The sequence below is a fragment of the Ambystoma mexicanum genome, chromosome 2p, assembly GCF_040938575.1.
Source record: "Ambystoma mexicanum isolate Mex_15411 chromosome 2p, UKY_AmexF1_1, whole genome shotgun sequence".
In the NCBI taxonomy this organism is placed as follows: Eukaryota; Metazoa; Chordata; class Amphibia; order Caudata; family Ambystomatidae; genus Ambystoma; species Ambystoma mexicanum.
The window spans coordinates 637855815-637881056 of NC_090923.1; the positions used below are offsets into that span (position 1 = coordinate 637855815).

Below are 25242 nucleotides of genomic sequence, written 5' to 3' on the forward strand. Positions count from 1 at the left end.
CTTCCGTGGCTGCGGCCGCACACTCGTTCTTTCCTCACGGCGGCGGATGCTGCAGGGGCTGCTAGCAGACCCTCTCTCCTACATGGCACATGTGATCTGGCCTTTATTACGACCGAGGCCTTGCTTCTTTCCCCTGCAGGGGCACTTCACTTTCTCCACCAGATGACGTGGTGGATGCTGCATCTTCCTTTTTCCACAGCAATGGTTACTGTTTCTTCCTTTCCCCCTCGGGCAGGCGACCACACCGCAGGGGCTCTTCTCCTCGTCTCCAATGTTGTATCTGGGCCTGCTAGGGACACCCAGCAGGCCCCAAGGTGCTAAGGCACATCAGCACCATGAATTGTTGCTGGGGAACACCCGGCCTTTGTTGGGGGCAGGGCGAGCCATGCCCATGATCATGCAGACCTCTGCCACTGTCCTGGCACAAGGGTCCCATGGCATCATGGGCTGCAGGCCCGTGCTCACACTGTGTGTGAAGGTGACGAACGGAGAGCGCAGCAAGTGGAGGAGGCACCCCGATAACCGGGGCAGGGGCCTTCCTCCTGGACGCTCTCTCGCCTCTCCCCCCCAGGGGCAGGGGAGAGGGCGGCAAAGGAGCCAGAGGAGAGGGCGACAAGAGCCCCGGAAAGCCCGCGAAGGGCAACAAAGGAAGGAGGCGGGGCTTGGGACATAAAAGCGGCGGGCGCCCGGTGCAGGGGCACTTGCAGCTCTTCCAGCAGCTGGGCGCCCGCCAAAAGTGGAGGACTTCGTTTTCGGTTGCTGTTTGTGAGTCTGTGATCCCGCGATGCTGTGGCTGCAGGAGTGCCTTTTTTCGACCCAGAAAGACGAAGAGTGGCGATGTTGGGGCGATTTCCAGTGAAGGAGTGGAATGGTGTTCCAGCAAGGAGATTTCCAGTGAAGGAGTGGATGGTGTTCCAGCTAGGAGTATGCGTCGGGTAAGGAGCGGGGTGGATATAGCGCCATATTTGCGCTGTTGTCGCTTCAGAAGTAGCTGGGTGCGCTCTCCGTATTAATAGAAGAGTAAGGGAACGGGTCGGCGATCGAGGTTAGTTGGGTTGCTGCAGGGGTTTAAGTTTTAGCGCTTAGCCAGGCTGTGGCACAGTCAGTAGATGTTCTGACTTGCACTTAAGAGGTTGCTGGTTCGATCCGTACCTCGAGTGGAACCTCCAAATTCAGAAAGTATTGTGAAAAATAATTTCGCTTTTTGAAGCGGCGGCGGGCGCATATGGGGTTAATTCCGTGACGATTGGCTTCTCAGTTCATAACCCCTGTGCTACTGAGATAAATCGAAAAAGTGTTCCTGTGTTCAGAGGAAAAGGGCTGGAATTTTAGAAACGTTTGGCAATGGGAACATACACTCGAGAAGAAACGAGTCATAAAGTATCTGTTTCAAGTGGCACAGCGAGTAAAACGCTCACTTTGACATCGGTGCAGAGTCTGCTAACGCAGGTTGGGGCCAAACTCAGCCTTTCATCCTTCCGAGGTCGATAAATGAGCGCCACACACCATGGGTAATAATAAGAAGCGCTCAGATACCTGAGGGTTCGTAGCGCTATATACGTGCCAAATTATTGTTTTCTTCGCGGGCACATAGAGCAGAAGCAGGCTGCCCTCATTACTCGAGTTACCCGTTGTTATGTTTCCAGGGCAGCGTCAGCGGTTTGGATGGCCTCTTTATTAGGTGGGTCCTAGTGGGGTCGTGTGGCGGCGAGCCCGATTGATTTTTTGTGCTGCAACACAGCAAACCTAAATGTTACTCGGGCTTGGTTTTGGGTCATGACATCTCCGCGCTGGGTCTACGTCACTCCGGGGTGTCTGTCCCCTCGGGGTGCGCGCTCGTATTAAACGACAATAAGGGAGCTGGTCGGCGGTCGATCTTATGGGAATTGCCGCAGGGGTTTAAGGTTTTAGGTGCTTTTGATGCAGGGTGTCCAGTCCAACAGCTCAGTCGGGCGAAGCTGCGTCAGGGCAATCGTTGTGGAACTAAGTAGGAGTATACAACTAAGGAATAATTGTGGGAGTAGTGGTCCGATTTCGCACATTAATAAGCGCTGCAGCAGAACTTGCGGAGTAAATTACATATGGCACCTTAGGGGTCGGACGTGGGTACCGATCTAATGCCCACCCAGGTGACATATTTTAGGAAGGTTGGAGTTGCGAGCTGAGGTTGTCCGCAACACGCAGATCAGGCGGGTGGTTTCTGTTAACACAGCACTGGGTGGGTTGTCACACACGAGTGGTCCCGGGGGCCTAATGGATAAGAAACTGTTCTCCTAAACCGGCGGTGGTTCGGGGAAATTTGGTTTTAAGGCGGCATTCTTACTTTATAAGGAGGAGGATAGCTCAAGGGGTAACGTGCTCACCTTGGGAGCATGACGGTACAAAGCACTCCAGGTTTGTTCCGCGCATAGAAGCCCCTGGGTATTAAACACGGTATGAGTAACCTAACATAGTTCATACACAATTATTAAGAGGTTCTAGAAAGGCGGGCATGAATTCTTCCATTGCGGTTGTGCGGGCAGTAGTAGTTGTGGTCAACTGGTTTAGTATTGCAGGCACGGGAGGGGCGTCACGAAAGTGACAATGCGTAGAAGCTACTATGGTGTGTTACTTCACTGTGCGCCTAGCAGTTTTAACCAGTTACTGTTCGGTAGTCTTTAAATTGCACAATTTACGACACATGTTACTGTCAAAGGCCTCCTTTGGAACTATTTAAACTGTCGGTACGAAAAGGAAAGATCTGACGTTTGCAACGGCGGGACAAGCAGATACGACTCTTCCCAAGGGATGGGGGAGGCCTCTGGGCAGGGACTACAAAAGGGCCCTATAAACAGTATTGAATGACGCCTTACATTATGTGTGGGAGCGCCACGAGGCAGGTAGCACCCAGTTACGCACCGGTACGCTAGTGTTTTTAAGGCGCGATTTTGCGCTTAGGGGTGGCCTCTCCCCCCATGTTTCTGTAGCTCAGGGGATCAACAAAGATATTGGGGTTGTAATATAACTGGTCAGTTCGCTACTTACAGCGGTATAAGCAGGTGTGATGTGCATTTGGGACGAAACAGGGCGAGCTTTTCACTTACGAGGGTTCGCTTAGGGTCAATGGGCAATGCACAGTATGGTGTAAGCGCAGTGTTCGCTGGTATGGTTGGAGGCCGTGATTGCATAAGGAACGGATAACCCCTAAGGTTGGTGTGGCAATGTTGTGCCTTTACAAGTGAGATCCAGGTACGGGCACAGCTTTAAAGAACTGCTGCAATACTTGCGGGCTGAAATGAAATGGGGTCAGTGGCCGTGTTTAGGGGTTGCGTTTAAGGTTTTGAGCCCATTTTGGTGCATTATGGGAATGGTAGTTGGGCACAGGATTGGTATCGGATTGGCTTTTATTCGGTAAATTAATTTATGCCAGACGCAGTCATGCCCCTGGCCGGGGTTTAGTGCCCTGTATACCTGCAAGACTAAGTCCCAGAATGCGTTTAGGCATTTGCCATGTGCATTTCTAAGTAAGGCGGATTGCATGCAGCTGCTACGCATTGGTCAAGGTGCTCTCTATTGTTTTGGAAATGGAAAAATGGCAGCTTTGCAGTGAAGACATTTTCTTTCATTACACAGGCATGGGATTGGTTTTTCCAAAAAACAAAAGTAATCAGAGTTGGTTTCCAGTAATGTCCACACGAATAATAGGGAATACTTGCTACGAATAGGGATTTTCTGACCATTGATGTTAGTAGGTGCAAACATGGTGTAAGTGCATGGCCACGGGATATGGTTGCCCGTGGTATTACTGTACATTGTTGGTAACAGGTGTACGCACAAAGCCATGGAATATTGGGGTATTTACTAGCCATCGATGGTAGCAGGTGCAAGAAGGGTGCATGGCCAGGGGATTGTGCCTGGCGTATCCCTTAGGCGTATACACAGCCCACAACTGTTGGGTTTGAGAGATGGGTGCGGGTATATCTCCTGGGTTGATCGGCTTGGCTTTACGGCAGGGGGGCATATGGCCAGGCAATTGGGGGGACAGCCCCGGGTACTGTTGCGTGGGGGGGGGCACTGCTGCGCGTAGTGAGTCACTGGTCCCTCCCGCGGGAGGTGAATAGTTAAGTACACTTGCCATAGCACAGCAACGTGCGGAACTCGCGTGTCTGGATTTTTATGCAACATCCAAGAAAAATGTTAGGGTGCATCTGGATCGAGTAAAGGTTTCTTAAAGTGGGTTTCTACGTCTTTAGGGCAGGATAGCGTGCCACGGGACCTAACATTCTTTTAAGAGGCACAATTACTGGAAGATTAGCGGAAACATGGCGGGTGGATAATAAAATTATGGCTAATATTGTAGAGGTTGTATGGATACAAATAAGCCCCACTTCTGGATAACGAGACTACAAATACCAGAATGCAATTCGGCAGAAGGCTGTAGCATGGCCTGAAGTTGTTTAGATATGGGAGTACTTAGTAGTTATGAGGAAGGTCGAGGGATAATAGGCTGGTTGGTTTTCAGGAGCCACTCGAAAGGGTTATCCGGGAGGCATTCCTTGGGGGAGATGATCCGTACGGACAGGTAGCGATTGCACCAACCAAGATTTCCCTGAGATGACAAGGTGGTCAATTATTCACTCAGCTGACAAAGGCATTTATGTATGAGGGAAGGTACCTATCCACGAGGCAATGCTTTTGGGACACAGCCTACAAGTGTCCACAGTATGCCTCATGTCTGCATTGGGTGGATAACAAATTGTTTTCTGTTCAAATACAGGCAGGGGTGTCTGGTGTGGCAACGAGGGCTCCGCTTCCTCGAACAAATGGTGTTCTCTCAGCTCAAAAACATCTGCGGGGGCAAGGTGGTATCAGGCACGGAGGGTTGAGAGAGTCGTGTCTACGAAGGAGATGGTTGGACAAGGCAAGGAACGGAGTCGGACCAGCCCCCTTGGGGAGCCTGAAAGAACAGGGGCGTCTGGTGGTGGCAACGAGGGCTCCTCTTCCTCGAGCAAATGGCACCCTCTCAGCCCAAAAACATCTGCAGGGGCAAGGTGGTATCAGGCACGGAGGGTGCAGGGAATTGTGTCCACGAAGGAGACGATTGGGCAAGGAACGGAGTCGGACCGGCGCCTCTTGGGAGCCTAAAACGGCAGGGGCGTCTGGTGGGGGCAGCGAGGGCTCCGCTTCCTCGAGAAAATTGCGCTCTCTCAGTCCAAAACACCTGCAGGGGCAGGTGGGTATCAGGCATGGAGGGTTGAGAGAGCGGTGTCTACAAAGGAGGTGGTTGGACTATGCAAGAAACGGAGTCGGGCCAGAGTCTCTTGGGAGCCTAAAACGGCAGGGGCGTCTGGTGGTGGCAACGAGGGCTCCGCTTCTTCGAACAAATGCTCTCTCTCAGCCCAGAATCACCTGCAGGGGCAGGCCTCAAAGCGGTGGTCAAACCGGGAGCCGGTTGTGCAAGAGCAGGTCAAGGTATGACGGAAAGAGGGAGGGGACTGAAGTATCCCTAGATCAGGCACAACGGGCAAAGGTGAAATCCCTGGTCAAAGGAGGATAGACGGAGTTGCACCGGGCAGCAAGGTGTACTCAGAACTGCTAGAACTACAAAATAGGAAAAGGGGGAGCCACGGTGGGCGTTAACCCACCTTTGGCGTGGCGGGTTGTGGCAACCTATGATAAGACAAAGACTCCGAATGAGCCATTGCTAAACCAGAAGGGGCTTCGCCCATTCTAGACAGCGCCTCCTGGGAGCCTAAACGGCGGGGGTGTCTGGCGGTAGCAATTGGGGCTCAACTTCCCCCCAACAAACGGCGCTCCCCCAGTCCGCAAAGACCTGCAGGGGCAGGCGATTTCTCAGACTCGAAGGCCTTGGGGGAGTTGTGCCTGCAAACAATATGGAGGTAAAGGGGGAAGCAGGACGAGGAGCAGTCGCCACACCTTTTGGAACTAATTTTTAATACCTGTTTACAGTGGTTATGTATATGTAAAAATAAATCTGCGGCCTTGTTATGCCAAATCAAAGGAAATGTCTCATGCAGCACCTTACTGGAGGGGAAACGAAAGGGGCTGACAAAATGGGTAATGTTGGATACAACAGCATAGCTATTGGACAAATGCCCAGGTTATGAGTCGTTCCTCTTCAGGCGTCTGCAGCCGTTCTGTTGCACGTGCCTGCAGGGGCTCCTTTTATGTTAAAAGGGTAATACACCGGCTAGGGACACATTTCCTTAAAGGGGCAATAGACGTGAGAGGGTCACACACCACAATTGGGGCCTACGCTTAAAGTCTTGATAAAAAAAATATTAATGAAATGAAAGCCCGGAGTGGAAAATTCTTGTGTGCTGTTTGGAGTCATCTGCTCATTTAGCTCAAGTGAGCACGACTAATGTCATTAAAAAACAAAGTTCTGCAGTTGTGTGAATGGCTTTAAGTAATGCACAGGCCTGGTTTACATTGGCAATTTCAACGTTCAACGACTATGAGAACGTGCCAAAAACAAAAATACCCAAGCGACTGCGAGCAATTTAATTAAAAGAAAAAAAAAACTGTATTCCATGCTTTAGTTTAAACAAAACGGTTTGGTTGCTACTTGCTGAGGCGGTGCCAGAGTTCAGCTGTTTTGCAATCACTCCCGTACCCGCCCCTAAGGAAAAAAACAGCTGTGACATCGAAGCGCGCCAGGGCCGAGTGAAGAGACGGCTGACCTAAAATGGTGAGGAACAACAAACAATAAGCAAACTGCTTAAACACAAGAGGTTTTAAGAGTTAACGCGCAAGGGCACCACCCCTTTTTTCTACGACGTGAAAATATCTAAGTTTTGATTTAAAATGTAGATCTTTGCTTTACCTAGCGCAACACATATTAGTGATTAACGGGCACGATAATGGAGGGGGACGACGCTGCACGGGCGCACGCTGCCCCATGGAAGCTTTTTTTTTTTGTGTTCAGCGTTTGCATAAACTTTGAGATATGGAGGCCGGCGGGGCATCGGAAGTCTGCCCTCGTCGCCATGTGCTCTCTTACAGAGCAACAACAACAACGCCCGCCGCGACAGGGCCAGTGAGTGAGTTCAGGGGGAGCTGGTGGGAGGGCCGGTGGGTGTGCTTTAGAAGACATGCCAGCGCTGGCTTTTTGGGTACGGACTTTCTCTGTCTTTTATGGGCAAAGTGAGAGTGGCATTTACTGCAGTATAGTAGCACAGCTATTATGGGCATGATTCCTTACAGCAGAATAAGTGCATTATGGCTAAAGCTAAAATCAGGTGATTTACTGGAGTATATTAGTACAGCCAACATGGCTGCATACATACTTATCAACCTTTTCAAATGAAAAGTGGGTGAAACAATAAGATTTAACTTTTTCGGATGTGCTCTCCACTGACACCTACTGACGGACAAGGGGTGTGGGCGGCAGCAGTCCCTAGCTTCGGAGGGCTGACACCCTCCCAATTTGAGGCACAGGGCATCACTCTGCTGTAGCACCCAGCAGGGGCTCAGATAGCCAAAGGTGGGACAGCAGGACCCTGTCAAATGTCTCACCTTGGACAGGAGTGCTGTGCATTTACTTGTGAATAAACAATGAAGATTACCCCTGCTAATAACACAGGGAGTCTTGATTCTATTAAATACAAGGAGGTGGGCATTATGCTTCGACTTCTATTTATTTTCAACAAAAAAAATCAACCTTTTCAAAATGTCTTCTTTTTTAAACTACAGCTTTTCATTAACTTTATAAATGCGATGTCATTGCTTTTAAACTAAATGTACTTTTATGGTTTAACAGCCGAAATAGTTGTTTAAGTAAATCATAAGCTTTGTTCTTCTGGAGCATGTTTTAATGGCAAAGTAGCAGTACATGATGAGTTCACACAATATCACAAGCCCCTAACATATATAGCGTGGAGAGAAATAGGTAGTAAAAGGTGGACTTACCCTCAATAAGATGGGAATCATGAACGTCAACCGTCCGCCAGCAGCCAGATTGCTCAACTGCACTTTTCTTTGCACTTTGGCATGGGCGCGCGCGTCTTCTCCGTTTAAGGTTACCGGCATTTTAAGGCCACCTTTGAAACACAAATATTCCCAGGCTATCTCCAAAGTCTCCAGCAATATATACATAGTAACAGAGCAGTGGACAGCTCTACCAAGCACTTTGCCACACAACAAGCTAATTGGAAAAGGAAAAGGTGTTTTGATTAACAAATCTAGTGTAGATGTTGTAAAGAGGCCAACAAAGTTATGGCCAGCTGGAAGTGTAGAGAACTGGCTTTTCATAATAGATCCAAGTATCATGATACCAAGGATGGACTTGGTATAAGAATCTTCAAGGTCTTTAAGTCCAACATTATTTGTATTATTATTTAAGTACATTGTTTACAATTGAAACCTTTTAGCATTAAGTCAAACATTAAAATCTCCCAGAACTTTAAGGTGGGAGCAGTGTGAAACAATTTCAGCAAAGATGTCAATAAATGTGGGTAGGGAAAGAGACCATATTTTTGGAGATCGATAGATCACATGAAGACTGATCTAAAAATTGGTGCTTAAAATGAAAGGCCTCAGATTGGGATTAGGTGATGGCATGAATAATACGGAGGTATGAAGAAATCTATGCACACATTTTCTTTTTGTAATTTAATAATAATGTGAGGGGTTGTAATTGATGTATAGCGATTGTAGCTGGTAATCTGTACCTGGCCTGCATGGCCACTCCACCCCATACCAAAAGATGCAGACAGGGGACTTAGTCACACTACAAAGTCTGAGTCTGAGGCAGTAAGTGTTGCATGTATGTGCAACAGCTGGTCTGAGTGCAAGTAAAAGGCTTCGCAACTCTATTTGTACTAATGTGTCTCCTAAATGTTTTTGTAGCCTGGCATTTAAAGACCTTATGGTTGACTTAGCCTTTCACACAAACTTAGGTGGCTGAATGTTTGAAGCATTGTCTCAATAGGGGGAATTGTCGAACTGTCAGTATAAAATCCCTGTGCAAACTTCCACAGTCGTATGTCCGCCATCACTAAATCTGCTTCCGATTTTATGGTCCAATCAAGATCGCACCCCTGTAGTAATTCTCATTTATAACGGTACTGCACAGTAGGAATACCATGCGCATCATCCAGTTGTATCCATCAAGCATGTAGGGCTTTAACGTTCAAGACCCTTTCACCATGTTGCTGCTCCCAGCTGAACTAGTAGAGTGGGTATATAGTTTTGTTGGTTGCTAGTGCTCATTCCGAATGAACTATATATAACTTGAACGACTGTTAAGATCGTCTCTTCTGGAGTAAACATCTGTTTTGGTATTGTGCCCCTTCTGTCTTACCTGGACAAGATGGCTTTCTTTGCTTGGGTCAGGGGTGGAATTGGCAGGTTCACTGCAGGAGAGAGACACCCCACACTCTGATCCAAATGTGAAGAAAATACTAACAACAAGTAAAACTACATCAGTTTGGTGCCATGATAGGGGTGCCCTGGGAAAGTGTGTATATATATTCAGTGAAAAAAACCTTGTTAAAGGGACGTTCTGGTTCCAAGTAAAACCAAAAACCCCTGAAATTTGCCAGTTATGGTAAGCTAAGCAACAATAACTCGCGCCACCACAGTGCACTGCTAAGACTAACACCCACCACATGAAAGATGACATCACAAATGTCATTGATGACATCACTGATGACATCACATGTCTGGCTCCCCCTTTTTTCCTTTACTGACATATCTAGGCCACATGGTTTTCTTCAGTAACAGTCAGGAACTAAAAATTTAAAAGGTACTATATTTGTACCTTATCCTTCAAGCATTAATTCCCTTAGGGTCCAGTCACATCATATGAAACATATACATAGGGGAAGACATAGGCTTGAAAGACAGCTATCCTTTCTGTGCTTTAAGATAATCAGTAAAGTTATCAACACTTTCTGATAGTTCTGTTGTTTTTTTATTACTGTACTTTCCCTGTATATGCTCATATTTGTATACATTGTACTCGCACTACTTTCCTTAGGGTCCAGTCACATCACGTGATACATATACATAGAGTAAGTACCAGCTCTGAAACAGAGCAATCATTTCTCTGCATAAAGATAATCAGTTAGGTTATGAACACTTTCTGCTACTACTGCTGCTTTTTTGCTTACTTCACTTTCCCTGTATATACTCATGTTTGTATGTGTTGTTGTCTCTTTGTGTTTTGTCTGTAATAATGCAATTATGTAGTAAGTGGGTTTTATTAGCTACTTATTACATGTTTCACAGTAGGCAAAACTCCAATAAGAAAGCAGTTATCATTTCACTATTCAACATGGCAAGATTATGAATATTGCACCTCCATCATGTATGCTGCACACAATGCCTATGTTTCTGCATGAGTAGCTTAGTATACTGTATAGAACTTCATAATAGAATGCTATTTATATCAATGCATTGCTTAATGCACTAATAAGCTCAATGATCCTTGACACTTTTTTGTCAACATTATAGTAAGAATCCTTTGTACAGACTTTTCATGAAAAGGAAATGCACATGTGATGTCATCAGTGATGTCATCAATTATATTTGTGATGTCATCTTTGATGTCCTGGGTGTTAGTCTTAGCAGTGCACGGTGGTGACGCGAGTTATGGTTGCTTAGCTTACCATAACTGGCGAATTTCAGGGGGTTTTCGGTTTTACCTGGAACCATAACGTCCCTTTAACAAAGTTTCTTTCACTGAATTTCATAGGTTTTTAGTAACGCAACTTAACCATAACGTCCCTTTAACAAAGTTTTTTTACTGAATTTCATAGGTTTTTAGTAGCGCAACTTAACCATAATGTACCTTTAAATGGATGAAGACCATTAGCACCCTAGGTTCCCAAAGCTAAACAAAAGATTTTTCTTCCCAGATCGGGACGCCAGCAGCGTCCCGGTTTAGGAAGGAAAATCCTTTACCAAGATAGCCACCATGGAAAGGGACGGCAGTGTTCCATAAAGGGCCCCTCTTCGCTTTCCATGGCAGCCTACAGAAGGCAAAAAGAGAACTCTATGACCATATTACCACAAGCACATTTTTTTTCCTTTTGAAATCTATACCAATTTCGAATAACTTTACCACAAAGCCAGTCCCAGGAGGACATGGGCACTTTAACCCCATGTTTTGTCCCTCATGGTCATGGCCAGTAGCCAAATTGTCCAGATCATGACCTTATTATATGACCCGGACACAGGCTAACTTGACAAAATCCATTCAGACTTTACAAAAACATTTATATCTAGATATATAATCTTTTTGCAAACCCTTGTGTAGATTTGTCAAATGGCACCACATTAATAAGCCTTTAAAATATTTTGTTACCCCCCCTTCTAATTTTGCCCCTATTGACAAAATCCCACCAAACTTCCAAAATCATTTATATCTGTAGGTATTACCAGTTTTTCAAATAAAGTGTAGATTTGTCAAATGGCACATAATTTATAAGCTTTTACATAATTTTGGCACCCCTCTCTAGTTTTGCCCCTCTTGACAGAATCCCACCAAACTTTGCCAAGAGTGGGTGAAGTAGTTGAGCGCGTACGCGGTTTTCATTTGCTCGTGTCACTAACTCTGCTGCGGTCTTCTCTGATAGGTGTTTCTTCCAACGCGTGTGCACAGACTTCTCTGCTGTGTGAAATCTCCTATGCTCGTGCGCTTTGCAACGTGAACTCTTCTATGCATGAGCATGATCTACACCGCTACGTGCTTCCTTCAACACGTGTGCACAGTCTTCACAGCTATGTGTTTTCCACAACGCGTGTGCCTGGTCTTCGCAGAGACGTGTTATCTACAGCACGTGCACGCGGTCTTCACAGCTACGTGTTTTCTACAGTGGATGTGCGCGGTCTTTGCAGCTACGTGTTTTCCACAGCGTGTGTGCACAGTTTTCACTGCTATGTGTTTTCCATTTATGCCTGTGCGTGGTCATCAATTCTGCGTGTTTTTCTTCAACGTGTGTCCATGTTCGGATGAGGCGCTTGCGTGCTCGGATTCATCTCAGTTCTGCATGTTTTTCTTCAACACGTGTTTGGATAAGGCACGTGTGAGCTTGGATTCATCTGATAAGAGCGCACTTGCGAGTTTGAAAAAGATACACTGCTACGTGCTTCCTTCAACGCGTGTGCATGGTCTTCTCAGCTACGTGTTATCTACAGCGCGTGTGCATGATCTGATCTTAGCAGCTACGTGTTATCTACATCACGTGTGTGCGGTCTTCTCAACTACGTGTTTTCTACAACGCGTGTGCGTGGTCTTTGCAGCGATGTGTTATCTACAGCGCGTGTGTGCGGTCTTCACAGCTATGTGTTTTCTACAGCGTGTGTGCGCAGTCTTCACTGCTACATGTGTTCGGATGAGGCGCGCGTGCGAGTTTGAAAAATAAAGTGTCTGCGTGTTTTGACTGGTGCGGTATATGTCAAGAGAGGGTGAAGTAGTTGTGCGTGTGCGCTTTACCTTGTGAACTCTTCTATGTGTGAGCGTGGTCTACACCGCTACGTGCTTTCTTCGTGTTCAGATGTTTTTCACTTAACACCTTTTTTGCTTCTTGCAGCCATATTCAATCCCATCCTCATCACCCCTCACCTCCCCAAAGATTATTTGATAAGTTTGACGAGTGCAATGTTGTGTTTTTTTATATGTTTTACCGCGATGTCTGCGGACCCCGGACGCGAATCCAAGATCGTGGGCGTCTCCAAAAATCTGACACACTTCGTGCTTCACCCCAGCCAATCAGAGAGCATGTCACATGTCCGCTGACATGACGGAAGCCGCTTGGCCAATCCCTGTCCTGTCCGCGGAGCGAACAGGGGAGTGTGTCTGCAGAGCGGACATAGATATCACACATTTTTTTGCCTTACGTTTTGGTCATTTAAAAAAAAACTATTGTAAGGATTTACACCAAATTAACAAAAGCACGCTTTCGGGACCAATCCACTGCTCCTGTCGCAAATTTGGTGAAAATCCGTCCAGCGGTTTGGGCTGTAGGCGTGAGCAAAGTTTTATCCCATTATGTCTATGGGGAAAACAGAAGTTTTGGTACTCCCCTATAATTTTGCCCCCCCTGGACCAAACCTCACCAAACTTTGCGAAAAAATTCAGAGTGGGCCATATACTTTTTTCGTCCAGGGGGAGAGAAGTTATAAGCCACCCAAAAACCATAAGTACACAGCCACTACCGTGGCTGTGTAATTCAGGTATGTTGTATTCAGTCACACTGTGGTTTGAATTACCATAATACCCACACATAAATGACTATTGTAAGTTCATGCAAGATAAAAATGTTGCTTAAAATATATATATATGTAATTTATGCCCAACTTTGGAGTGCCTCACTGTAGGCTACTCCCCCCCTTTCCCCACTGTGGGATTGGGTGTGAGTCTGTTCCTTGCAAACCTGATGACTACAGCTACCAGAAGTCCTTGCAGCAGAATCCTCACTAAGTGTTAACACCTGCACTTGCTGTGAGCTGCAAGTTAAGACAGCCTCCCTGATGACGTGTATTGGCACAGAAACCGGTCGGAGGAGAACACCTGTGGCTGAGAAGGTTTACTGTGCAGGGAACTGGAGTGCGCCCCTCTCCTCCTCTCTTTTTTTCACCACATTTGTAAGTTTTCTGAAGGGTGGAATCTTCAGAAATCTAATAGGGTGCTGCACCGGGGTAATTTATGCCCAACTTTGCAGTGCCTCACTGTAGGCTACTCCCCCCCTTTCCCCACTGTGGGATTGGGTGTGAGTCTGTTCCTTGCAAACCTGATGACTACAGCTACCAGAAGTCCTTGCAGCAGAATCCTCACTAAGTGTTAACACCTGCACTTGCTGTGAGCTGCAAGTTAAGACAGCCTCCCTGATGACGTGTATTGGCACAGAAACCGGTCGGAGGAGAACACCTGTGGCTGAGAAGGTTTACTGTGCAGGGAACTGGAGTGCGCCCCTCTCCTCCTCCTCTTTTTTTCACCACATTTGTAAGTTTTCTGAAGGGTGGAATCTTCAGAAATCTAATAGGGTGCTGCACCGGGGTAATTTATGCCCAACTTTGGAGTGCCTCACTGTAGGGTACTCCCCCCCCCCCCCTTTCCCCACTGTGGGATTGGGTGTGAGTCTGTTCCTTGCAAACCTGATGACTACAGCTACCAGAAGTCCTTGCAGCAGAATCCTCACTAAGTGTTAACACCTGCACTTGCTGTGAGCTGCAAGTTAAGACAGCCTCCCTGATGACGTGTATTGGCACAGAAACCGGTCGGAGGAGAACACCTGTGGCTGAGAAGGTTTACTGTGCAGGGAACTGGAGTGCGCCCCTCTCCTCCTCTCTTTTTTTCACCACATTTGTAAGTTTTCTGAAGGGTGGAATCTTCAGAAATCTAATAGGGTGCTGCACCGGGGTAATTTATGCCCAACTTTGGAGTGCCTCACTGTAGGGTACTCCCCCCCTTTCCCCACTGTGGGATTGGGTGTGAGTCTGTTCCTTGCAAACCTGATGACTACAGCTACCAGAAGTCCTTGCAGCAGAATCCTCACTAAGTGTTAACACCTGCACTTGCTGTGAGCTGCAAGTTAAGACAGCCTCCCTGATGACGTGTATTGGCACAGAAACCGGTCGGAGGAGAACACCTGTGGCTGAGAAGGTTTACTGTGCAGGGAACTGGAGTGCGCCCCTCTCCTCCTCTCTTTTTTTCACCACATTTGTAAGTTTTCTGAAGGGTGGAATCTTCAGAAATCTAATAGGGTGCTGCACCGGGGTAATTTATGCCCAACTTTGGAGTGCCTCACTGTAGGCTACTCCCCCCCTTTCCCCACTGTGGGATTGGGTGTGAGTCTGTTCCTTGCAAACCTGATGACTACAGCTACCAGAAGTCCTTGCAGCAGAATCCTCACTAAGTGTTAACACCTGCACTTGCTGTGAGCTGCAAGTTAAGACAGCCTCCCTGATGACGTGTATTGGCACAGAAACCGGTCGGAGGAGAACACCTGTGGCTGAGAAGGTTTACTGTGCAGGGAACTGGAGTGCGCCCCTCTCCTCCTCTCTTTTTTTCACCACATTTGTAAGTTTTCTGAAGGGTGGAATCTTCAGAAATCTAATAGGGTGCTGCACCGGGGTAATTTATGCCCAACTTTGGAGTGCCTCACTGTAGGCTACTCCCCCCCTTTCCCCACTGTGGGATTGGGTGTGAGTCTGTTCCTTGCAAACCTGATGACTACAGCTACCAGAAGTCCTTGCAGCAGAATCCTCACTAAGTGTTAACACCTGCACTTGCTGTGAGCTGCAAGTTAAGACAGCCTCCCTGATGACGTGTATTGGCACAGAAACCGGTCGGAGGAGAACACCTGTGGCTGAGAAGGTTTACTGTGCAGGGAACTGGAGTGCGCCCCTCTCCTCCTCTCTTTTTTTCACCACATTTGTAAGTTTTCTGAAGGGTGGAATCTTCAGAAATCTAATAGGGTGCTGCACCGGGGTAATTTATGCCCAACTTTGCAGTGCCTCACTGTAGGCTACTCCCCCCCTTTCCCCACTGTGGGATTGGGTGTGAGTCTGTTCCTTGCAAACCTGATGACTACAGCTACCAGAAGTCCTTGCAGCAGAATCCTCACTAAGTGTTAACACCTGCACTTGCTGTGAGCTGCAAGTTAAGACAGCCTCCCTGATGACGTGTATTGGCACAGAAACCGGTCGGAGGAGAACACCTGTGGCTGAGAAGGTTTACTGTGCAGGGAACTGGAGTGCGCCCCTCTCCTCCTCTCTTTTTTTCACCATATATATATATATATATATATATATATATATACATATATATATATTTATTTATTTATTTATTTCAGTAAAACAATCTTTGTTAAAGGGCCGTTATGGTTAAGTTGCGCTACTAAAAACCTATGAAATTCACACAAAAAAAAAACTTTAACGGGACGTTATGGTTCGAAGTAAAACCGAAAAATCCTTGAAATGCGCCAGTTATGGTAACCTAAGCAACCATAACTCGCAGCACCACCGTGCACTGCTAAGACTAACACCCAGGACATCAAAGATGACATCACAAATATGATTGATGACATCACTGATGACATCACATGTGCATTTACTTTTCATACAAGGGTTTGTGAATGTAATGTTTGCAAAAAAGTATCCGGGATTATCGAGAGATGTGTAATAATAATGGAACTGTTCTTAGAACACATCAGCTGTCCAAGATGTCCGTAAAGCAACAAAATGGGGGCGTCCTAAGGACATTATACCTCTCCGTACTTTTCACAACCAAGATGAAACAGTTATTAGAACACACCAGGTGTCTGGGATGTCCGTAAATGAACAAAATGGGAGTGTCCTAAGGACACTATACCTGTCTGTACCGTCCACAGCCAAGATGGAACTGTCCGTAGAACAGGCGCGGTGTCCGGCATGTCTGTAGTGAAACAAAATGGAGGTGTCCTAAGGACACTATACCTGGCCGAACAGTCAGCAGAACATCTACGCACATGCGCACCACACCCGTAAATCCTGCGAACATCACGCCTGTCCGTAACTGTCCATCTCACTTGTGTCGCACTTTTAATTAGTTTCAGGACCCGAGCACTGTCCGTAGAACTCCCGCGCGCATGCGCACGACGGTTGCTGTGAATTTGGTGTCCTGCGGGCACCCATTTCCTTCGCAGATGTGTTTACAACGTCATCATGTGACCGCACCCACGCTGAGCCTGTGTCCTAATTTGCGCACTTTGTCTGTTTCCGTTACATTTCAAAAGAACTTATGCAGACAAGCCAAACTATTTTACAATAGAAAATCACCATTTCACATGTCCCATACAATGGCCCTAGCTTTCCGCATATTGTTTGGAACTTTTTCAATGCTTTTGAGTGATCGATATGGTCACGAGGCGCACCCATCCACCCCTACAAAAGGCCACACCCCGAGCTCATCCTCATTGTACTTCTGGCGATTGTAGATTGAGTTTTGCTGCCTTTATTGCTCTAGCAGAGATTATCTCACCAACCTTGATGGCATCCATGGCTGCTGTTGCTACATCAACCTCAGCACCACCCCTAAACCCTCCACCGCCACCACCTCCCCAAGGGCCTGCAGAGGGAAATACGCATCAGGATGTAGAGAGCGAGGAAGAAGAGGATGAAGAGAATGAGATGGAGGAACGCCCTACTACCAGCACTCGCCGGGAGTCGTGGGTGGGGCGGTTGTTTACCGTTTTTTGGTAACATACCAAAAGTACGTGCAAACCTGGTCACCTGTAAACAGTGCAAGTTGGTGCTGAGTCGTGGGAGACCTGGTGTGTACAGCTTTGGTACGACAACCCTGAAGCGACACCTAACTTCGTTCCATGGCGCGGACATTTGCAAGGTGGTACCATGTAAACAACGTAGTAGGTTGAGTTGCTCCGCAGCATCCTCCGTGTCCAATCCTCTCACCACAAGAGACACTCCTGTGGGAGAGCGCATCCCTCCAGCTGCCTCACAGGCCATTCGCGATGCTGTTGACCCTTACCTTTCGAGGGTCACAATATTGTGTATGTACTGCGACGCAGTACTCTGCAGGGGGGGAGAGTCTTCGAAGTGCTTTCGAGACTACGGTCACGGAGCACCAGAAGAGCTGCTACCTACATAAATAAGGCCCACCCTACATCTTTCTCCTTCTCCACCTGCCCTTTCTTATCCCCGTGGTTGGTGTCCCTTCCTTACTCACCTTTCCCCTCCTGTCCTAGTGTGTCGTGCGTAAAAAATCCCCAAAAATAAAAAACAACAAAAATGAAAAAAGGCTGATTTCAGAGCTGCCTTTCTCAGTTTAAAAATGGAACTATCAAGTAAACTGTGTAGGCCTCCACGCATTTTTTCAGAAAGTCCACAAACAGTCCTAGGACAGACAAAACTTTAGGGTGCAACCGTAGCAAAACCAATGCACTTTTCTCTGGGACTAAGTGGTGGCTCTGAAAAGAGCCTTTTGGTGGTGGTTTGTGTGTTTGAAAAACTTGGATTCGTCAACATGTAATGCAAAATAGGTGATTATAATTCCAAAAAAGGTTGCAATGCATTTTGTACATTTAGAAAAAAAATCTGATTGCCAGCATATGTAAGATGGACTCCATCTCTGCGAAAAATGAATGTGCTACGAAATATAATATTTTCATTGTGGAAAGAGGACATGCCAACATCTCTTAGAAAGGCACAAACAGCCTTATTGACATTGCGCCTTGCTTTCTCCATTTGTGGACCAAATAAAGAAGAATGCAGCCAAATTTGTCTTTGTGCAATACGAGAAAAAATTACTTCGCAATTTTGAAACATGTCCATGACCTTCTCAAGTCCTTCCTTCATTGCAAATTGCAAAGAAATTCCAGACACATGCCCTAAACTGTTTCCCCCACAATGAATGATAATTATATCAGGATGATGTTCTGTCTGTAAAGTAGCACAGAGATGTACAGAGTCCAGCCACTTCATTCCACGCACTCCATGCCAGTGCATTTCCACATGAGGGAATCCAAGATCTGCAGATATTCCGCAACGTTCTGCATGCATCTTCAACCAATGTATCCATGAGTCTCCCAAAATCCAGATAATCCGTTTTCAAGCACACACAGCCATAGCTGTCTGTTCTCCTCACAGGAAAAAGCAGTTCTCACTAAATCTCTCCATTCACAACACACCCACTGAACTTTACTGACCAATCCCTAGCTCCGCTCATTCTCATTTGCCTGCCTCTCCACCCCAGAATCCCCGTATGTAATACGCGCTGCCTGCAGACTACAGCCATGTCCACGGACATGTAGAGGATCTGAGCGTGACGACTGTACATTTAAATAGTGTTCCCCTTTTCCCCTTTAATGTGGGCTCTGAAAAGAGCCGTTTTTGTGGGGTTTTTTGCAGATGCCTGACAGACACTTGTTATTTTGTAATTTTTTTCTTTTTTTTTCTTCTTAGTTTACTCCTATAATCATCACATAACCTTCTCCAAAGCAAGCCTTATATTCCAAAAGAACATGGCTTTTCCCAAAAAATATAAAGAAACACCATCTGCTTCAAAATAAGCCGCATTACTGGAAACAATGTTCTCGTGGCTGCAGAAAAACATACCAGCTCTTAACATGAAAGCACGCATGCCGCGATTGATTGCACCCCTACCAATACTTTGATCAGGACAAAAAACAGAACTGTTGTCCCATTTTGCTCTAGGAAGTAAGCGAGAAAAAATTACTTTTGCAGTGGGAAAGATGTTGACTGCTTGAATGGAAAGCACTATAGTGCAAAACTACCACATGGGGACTGTTCATTCTACGCCTATGTCTACAAACTTGGAGAATTGCCTCTACATTGCAATCAGTTGCAGTGCTCCACACCACCTCCACTCCTCTTACATCGACATTTTTTGCCACATGCCCACATTCAGAATAGTGCTGTAAACCATGGACAAAAATATCTCCGAGCACCAACACCCTGACTGTCTCCACCTCTGCCATCTTCACTACACACACTCTCTTTCTACACAAACCAGCAATGTCAACATCTGATTGGCTGATCCCTACAGTCCTCTTCCCATTCTGGATTTGCAGTAAAACCCTGTATGTGGCACGCCCTACCCGCGGACAAGCGCGGTACGTAACTCTTAGCCAGCCCTTCTACCCATTCCACATCACTCGCGAATCCATTCCCTCATTGGACACAGCTAAACAGTCACACAACAGTCCACCAATCACATCCAAGACCTCTACATCTAACTCCGTCATCAGAGTTCCGCACTTCAAATGTACTGTTGATCACTCTGAATACAAGTCTCATATCATTGCAAAGCACCTACTACAAAAACTTCTGTGCAAGTCTCGAGGATTTCTACTTACAGCTCCAAAGTACAGGTATGCATATTTTATTCAGAGTACATGTGCAACTCTTATGATTCCATTTAAACAAATGAATGCCATTAAATCTGCATAGCCAATACATACATACCAACGCTCCCGCTTTAAGCGCGAGATTTCCGAATTTTCATTGAAAAATCGCACAACTTCTTACTATCTTCCGCATAACCTATACATACGTACCAACCCTCCCGATTTACGCGCGAAACTCGATTTTTCATTAAAAAATGTCCGAATTTTTTACTGTCTTCCGCCTAAATTAATGCTACTTCCAATGCGATCGTGTTATAAATGTTCCCGATTGCTGTGGCAACATCTGCCTCTCAGGTGCTCCCTATTTTTCGCATTCCTACTTATAAAGTATTCAAATTTTTACCATCTACTATAATGTCCTATCACTTCAAAACCTCTCTGCTATCTACAACAGAGCTGCAAAAAAACAAGGGAATTTCATGAACTTAAAATTGTACTCATTTGCGAAGCTGGTTCAACTAACATACTGCAAGCAACATATAAAGGCTGCACATAGTCAAATGAAATGCACGCATACACTGTGTTGAGATATCAAACGAGAATACTTCCACGAAAGCTGAAAAATGAACGTGTACATTAACATCACTGCTTTAAACACACAAAATGACTAACGTTTTCCTTTTACAATTGCAATGAAGACCACTCTCCTGAAAATCAACAGCATCTACACTACAAACAACATATCCGAAGAAACCTGGTCATTCTACAAAAAAAATAAGTACAATACTACCTTTATATTCTTGCTGTTCCTCAAAGAGACTGTGTGGGTTATTTATGTAATTTGTGCACCAAAACAAACATTGATTTCTGAACCATTCTGCCCACAAATTTCCATTTAGTAAACAAAGATTAACAGGCAGAATGGCACACAAATCCCTGTTTTTTATGGAACACAAATAACATACAAAAGCCTTAGAATGTTAGTACTACAAAACAAATACTTGTTTTAATTCTATACCATTATGTTTACTATTAATGCTTCTCCTCACCACTAGCTCACTTTCTACTCTCATCTGAAGCACAGTGTAGTAACATACAAACAGAAAAATAGCCTTCCCAACTCATTGTAACTGCCTAATGCACATTCACACACCACAACAAACATCTTCCCCATCAAACTCATACACGCATGAACACAGCACACATACATTGTAAAACAGACCAACCCATACCTTCTTTTTTTTCAACAGACCCCAAAGAATACCTACCAAAAAGCAAGTCCGTAGAAAGGACTGCAGAAATAGAGCAAATGCAAATAAGTGTCCAAAGTAAGCATCCATCTCTACCAGAGTTTGTACAAAACGTTGAAACAAAACAGCTAATGCAGTCATTTAGCGAAAGAAAGGAAGCTTCAACTACAGAAACTTTGCCTCCTCTATCAAAATGTGGCACCAAACAGAAAATGCTTAACAAGAATTCGGCTACCACTACTGCTAACACTGCTCCTATAAATCCTGATATACTAGCAAGAAACCATAGTAAAAAAAAGTATTGTAGCAAAAATGTTCCACCAACAGAGTCCTTCAGAATCTAATAAGAAAAGAAGCAAAATCATCCACAACCCTTAAAACCTACCATAGAAAATTAATCCTAGAAGCTCTCGTAGACAGTGCAATCCTTCTCAAAAGGAAGTTATTTATTTTAGTTTTAAACATGATGAAACCACTAACAAAACTAGGTACTAAACTACAAAAGAAACTTCTCAATAAACGGAATGTCAACAGAAATAACTTCTTAAATATTTGTGGAGGTGAATGGAGTCACACAACGACAACAGAACCATATTTTAATGAAGAAGCATACAAACAAAATCAAACACAATTGCCATCCATAGCAGTGGACGAGGATATAAAAAATCAATAATACCATCATGGAACAAGAAACACTGCTTACAAAGGTATCCCCAGAAAACTCAGAATTACCTCTCCATTCGACTGAACCAGACTGTCCAGTATACAAATGGCCGTGCACGTCAATCTGTAACATTCCTAACAAATCTTTCAAATCTTTACGCCAGTTCCTCAATCAGTATGTGAAAGGTAAAGACAAAATCAAAATGAAAGTGCTGCAAAATATGGATACCTGTCCAGTGCGCAAATACACAGGACTACAAGGATATTTATTAGCCTGCATTTCAGGACCTATTTGCAAAAGCACCTTCCATGATATCAAAATGATATCAACACATCATTCAAATGTAAGAAATCTAGTGTATAAACTGTACTATGCTAAAATCCAGCTTTAGAACTAGCCAATTTAAATAACGTCTTCTGCATGGTACACCCAAATACCTACAAGAAGAAATCGACCAGAGAAAATATTTTGGAAGTGAAAGCCACTTGCAAAATGCAATAGTTTTAGAACAGACTAGCAACAATTCTGAACATGGCAACCTTCTATTACACACATACAAAAAAGAAATACTAACATTTAAAAGTACATCCGCTGAAGTACCAAACCATGTGTGTGTGTGTTGCCGCAGACCTTTTTACAAAAGTAACACAAAAACTATAGACGCAACATACAAAATAGAAGACAATGAAGATTCCAAATGGTTTGAATTAGCTCTCTACCTTTTAGCAGAAAACAAATACGAAATAAGTGAACCCCTAATATGTTGCAGTTATTGCACTACAAAACTTGACAACAACCAAACTCCTTCACGTGCCATCACAAATAATTTGGAATTATTCCCACTACCAAAACCCCTGCAACAACTCAATTTGTATGAGAGCATCATAATTCAAACAATACACCCATTTCAAGCAATAATACGCCTTCAACCAAAAACAGCAAAATTACCTCCCTCTGAATTGGTGAAAGGCATTTGTGGCAAAGTAGTTTATTTGCCATTAGATCTGACAGAAAATGTGCACACACTAGGAGTGCAACGTCCAATAGACCATTCTATAATTGTCTTAGTAAATGGTGTAGCAACAAAAGACAAAATAATTTGGCAACAACTCGTGGACTTACATAAAATTAGACAAGCCTTGCAATATCTGAAAGACAATAATGAATACTACAAAGAATTAAATATTGAAGAAAGCTTAAGGGAAGCAACTGAAATAATTCAAGAGTCATCAGAAATTGGTCAATTTGAACTTCTGGATCCTGCTGCAGTATCCACTCTTTTGGGCCATTATACAATTCATCCATTGCACTCTAATGAGAGCATAGATGATGCACTAGAAACTTACCAAATGCGACAAACCAAAGGGTCACCAATGAGCATATGGGAAAAAAGTATAGAAGCACGTGCTTTTCCACTACTATTTCCTATTGGAAAAGGAGGAAGATTCGATGATAAACCCACTCAGATAACACCATCAGAATACTGCTCATTGCGAATGTATTCTGAAGATCCCAGATTTAGACAAAATGTGGAAAACATATTCCACCTACTCTTTGAAAGTGAACTAGCAACCCTATGTTACGGAGTTGCACACATATTGAAATCTGGAACCCACTTTCAAAATATGTCAGCTACGCAATTAATACAAAAATTGCAAGAAAAAGATGAGGTTTTACAATCAAGCATAACAAATATGTTTGCAAACATGTCTGGTACGAAAGAATACTGGTTCCGACGTCACAGAGATGTACGTTGTATGATCAGAAACCTTGGACAACCCACTTGGTTTGTTACATTAAGTTGTGCAGAATATGCATGGGATGATTTACATGATTTCCTACGCATATCAAACAACGAAACCAACATAGATATACTAACACCTGGAGAACTTTGCTCTCTAGATCCTGTTAATGTTTCAAGATATTTCCACCATCGTTTCATTGCTATGCTACACTTTATTTGCAATAAAACTGTTCCTCCCCTCGGAGAAGTGCAACACTTCTTTTGGAGAAAAGAATACCAAGCCAGAGGAGCACCACATATCCACATGCTTTTATGGATTAAAGGTGCACCTAAATTTGGTCAGGACTATGATGCCACTGTTTTGCAGTTCATTCAAAAATGTCACTTGTGCAATCCCTTCACAAAGGACACATAGGGACCTTCATGGACAGATTGTACAATTTCAAAGACACAAATGTGGCAAATATTGTCGTCGCAAATACAAAAGCAAAGTGAAATACTACACCAAATGCTGTTTTAGTTTCCCTAGACCATTTATAGAAACAGGTGAAGTGAACAACTACATGTCTTCAGTTCGACATAGTGTTAAAGGTAAATCACCTAAGAACACGTACTACATAAAAAGAACAGAAGAATCAAAATATATCAATGATTACAATGCAATCATTGCCCTCTTATGGAATGCAAACATAGATGTGCAGTACATTGCAGACAATTCCACTGCAGTTGCACGATATGTTACAGCGTACTTAACGAAAGCAGAAGAAACAGAGCTGCAAGACCTCTGGTATGACCTATCATCAGACAAAACACTATCTCAGAAATTGTACAGCCCATGCATAAAAATATTCTCTCAAAGAGAATGTGGCGCCTATGAAGCTGCAGATCGTTTGTCAAACTCACAAAGGAAGGATAGGGAACTCGACCCCCTCTCCCAAACCACAGAAGCTGAATAGATCGACCCTCCCACTGTGGTTGGCACAGGCGCCTTGTTAGGGAGAATTCACTGTATAGGCTAATTTCTCAAACCTATTGAGTTCCCCCAGCAGCTTTGCTGGATTTTTTGGGGTTTATTTTTTCTCTTGCTAAGAGTGAGACTCTTTTTCTCCCACTCTTAGACATGATTTGAGATATCCTTTGACTTTGTAATGTGTTTTATGGGCCATGGGGTCTTTTACTCCAAAGGGTTTCGTGTGTTTTTGGTAAATGTGTTACACAGCACCCTCAGTGCAGTAACACAGGGGTGTCATAGTGACCCCCAAACATAGACTCCATACCCTGGGACTGACTACTGTCTCCCAGGGCATGTAAAAGTCACAATTGACTTTACTAGTCTTAAATTATGAAAAGAACCAGTACAAACCATCATATTGTGGAAGTACTGGTAGGGGCAATTAGATTGCCCCTGGGTCTGTTTTTCGAGGGGGCACTGTGCAGTCCCCCCTCGTCAAGCTTCTGGCTGGTGGCAGTGGTTACCACGCGAAATATTCCACCGGAATATTTCCTATGGGATTTTCCCATTCATTTTAAACGCACCACTTTTTTGGTGCAATGTTAAAGATACCGCCGGGTTATTGATTTAATATTTATTCCCCGGTTGGGTCTTTTTGCCAGGACTCGGTTTTAAAATGGCGTTTGTGTTCGCCTCTGTAACTCCAACCCAAGTCGAGCCCTTTGTTCCACTTTTGGCGGGCTTCTGCACAGAAGCCACCAAAAGTGGTGCCACTCTGTCTGGGTCTACAGGATGTGTGGGAGGGGGGTTTAGGCACC

The 25242-nt window shown here is 44.8% G+C and overlaps 1 protein-coding gene across 3 annotated transcripts in view; it reads left to right on the forward strand.

The window, feature by feature from the left end:
- Positions 1–701: 701 nt before the first annotated feature.
- Positions 702–25242, forward strand: part of LOC138566633 (acylamino-acid-releasing enzyme-like) — a 1029593-nt gene continuing 1005052 nt past the window's right edge. The window contains exon 1 of one of the 3 annotated variants that reach the window (XM_069644173.1): positions 702–935. In XM_069644173.1, coding sequence (XP_069500274.1) covers positions 927–935 — 9 coding nt within the window. In that variant the 5' untranslated portion in view covers positions 702–926. Of the gene's footprint in view, positions 936–6609; positions 6692–25242 lie in introns of those variants that run through there. The other 2 variants (XM_069644175.1, XM_069644174.1) reach the window with 2 other exon arrangements.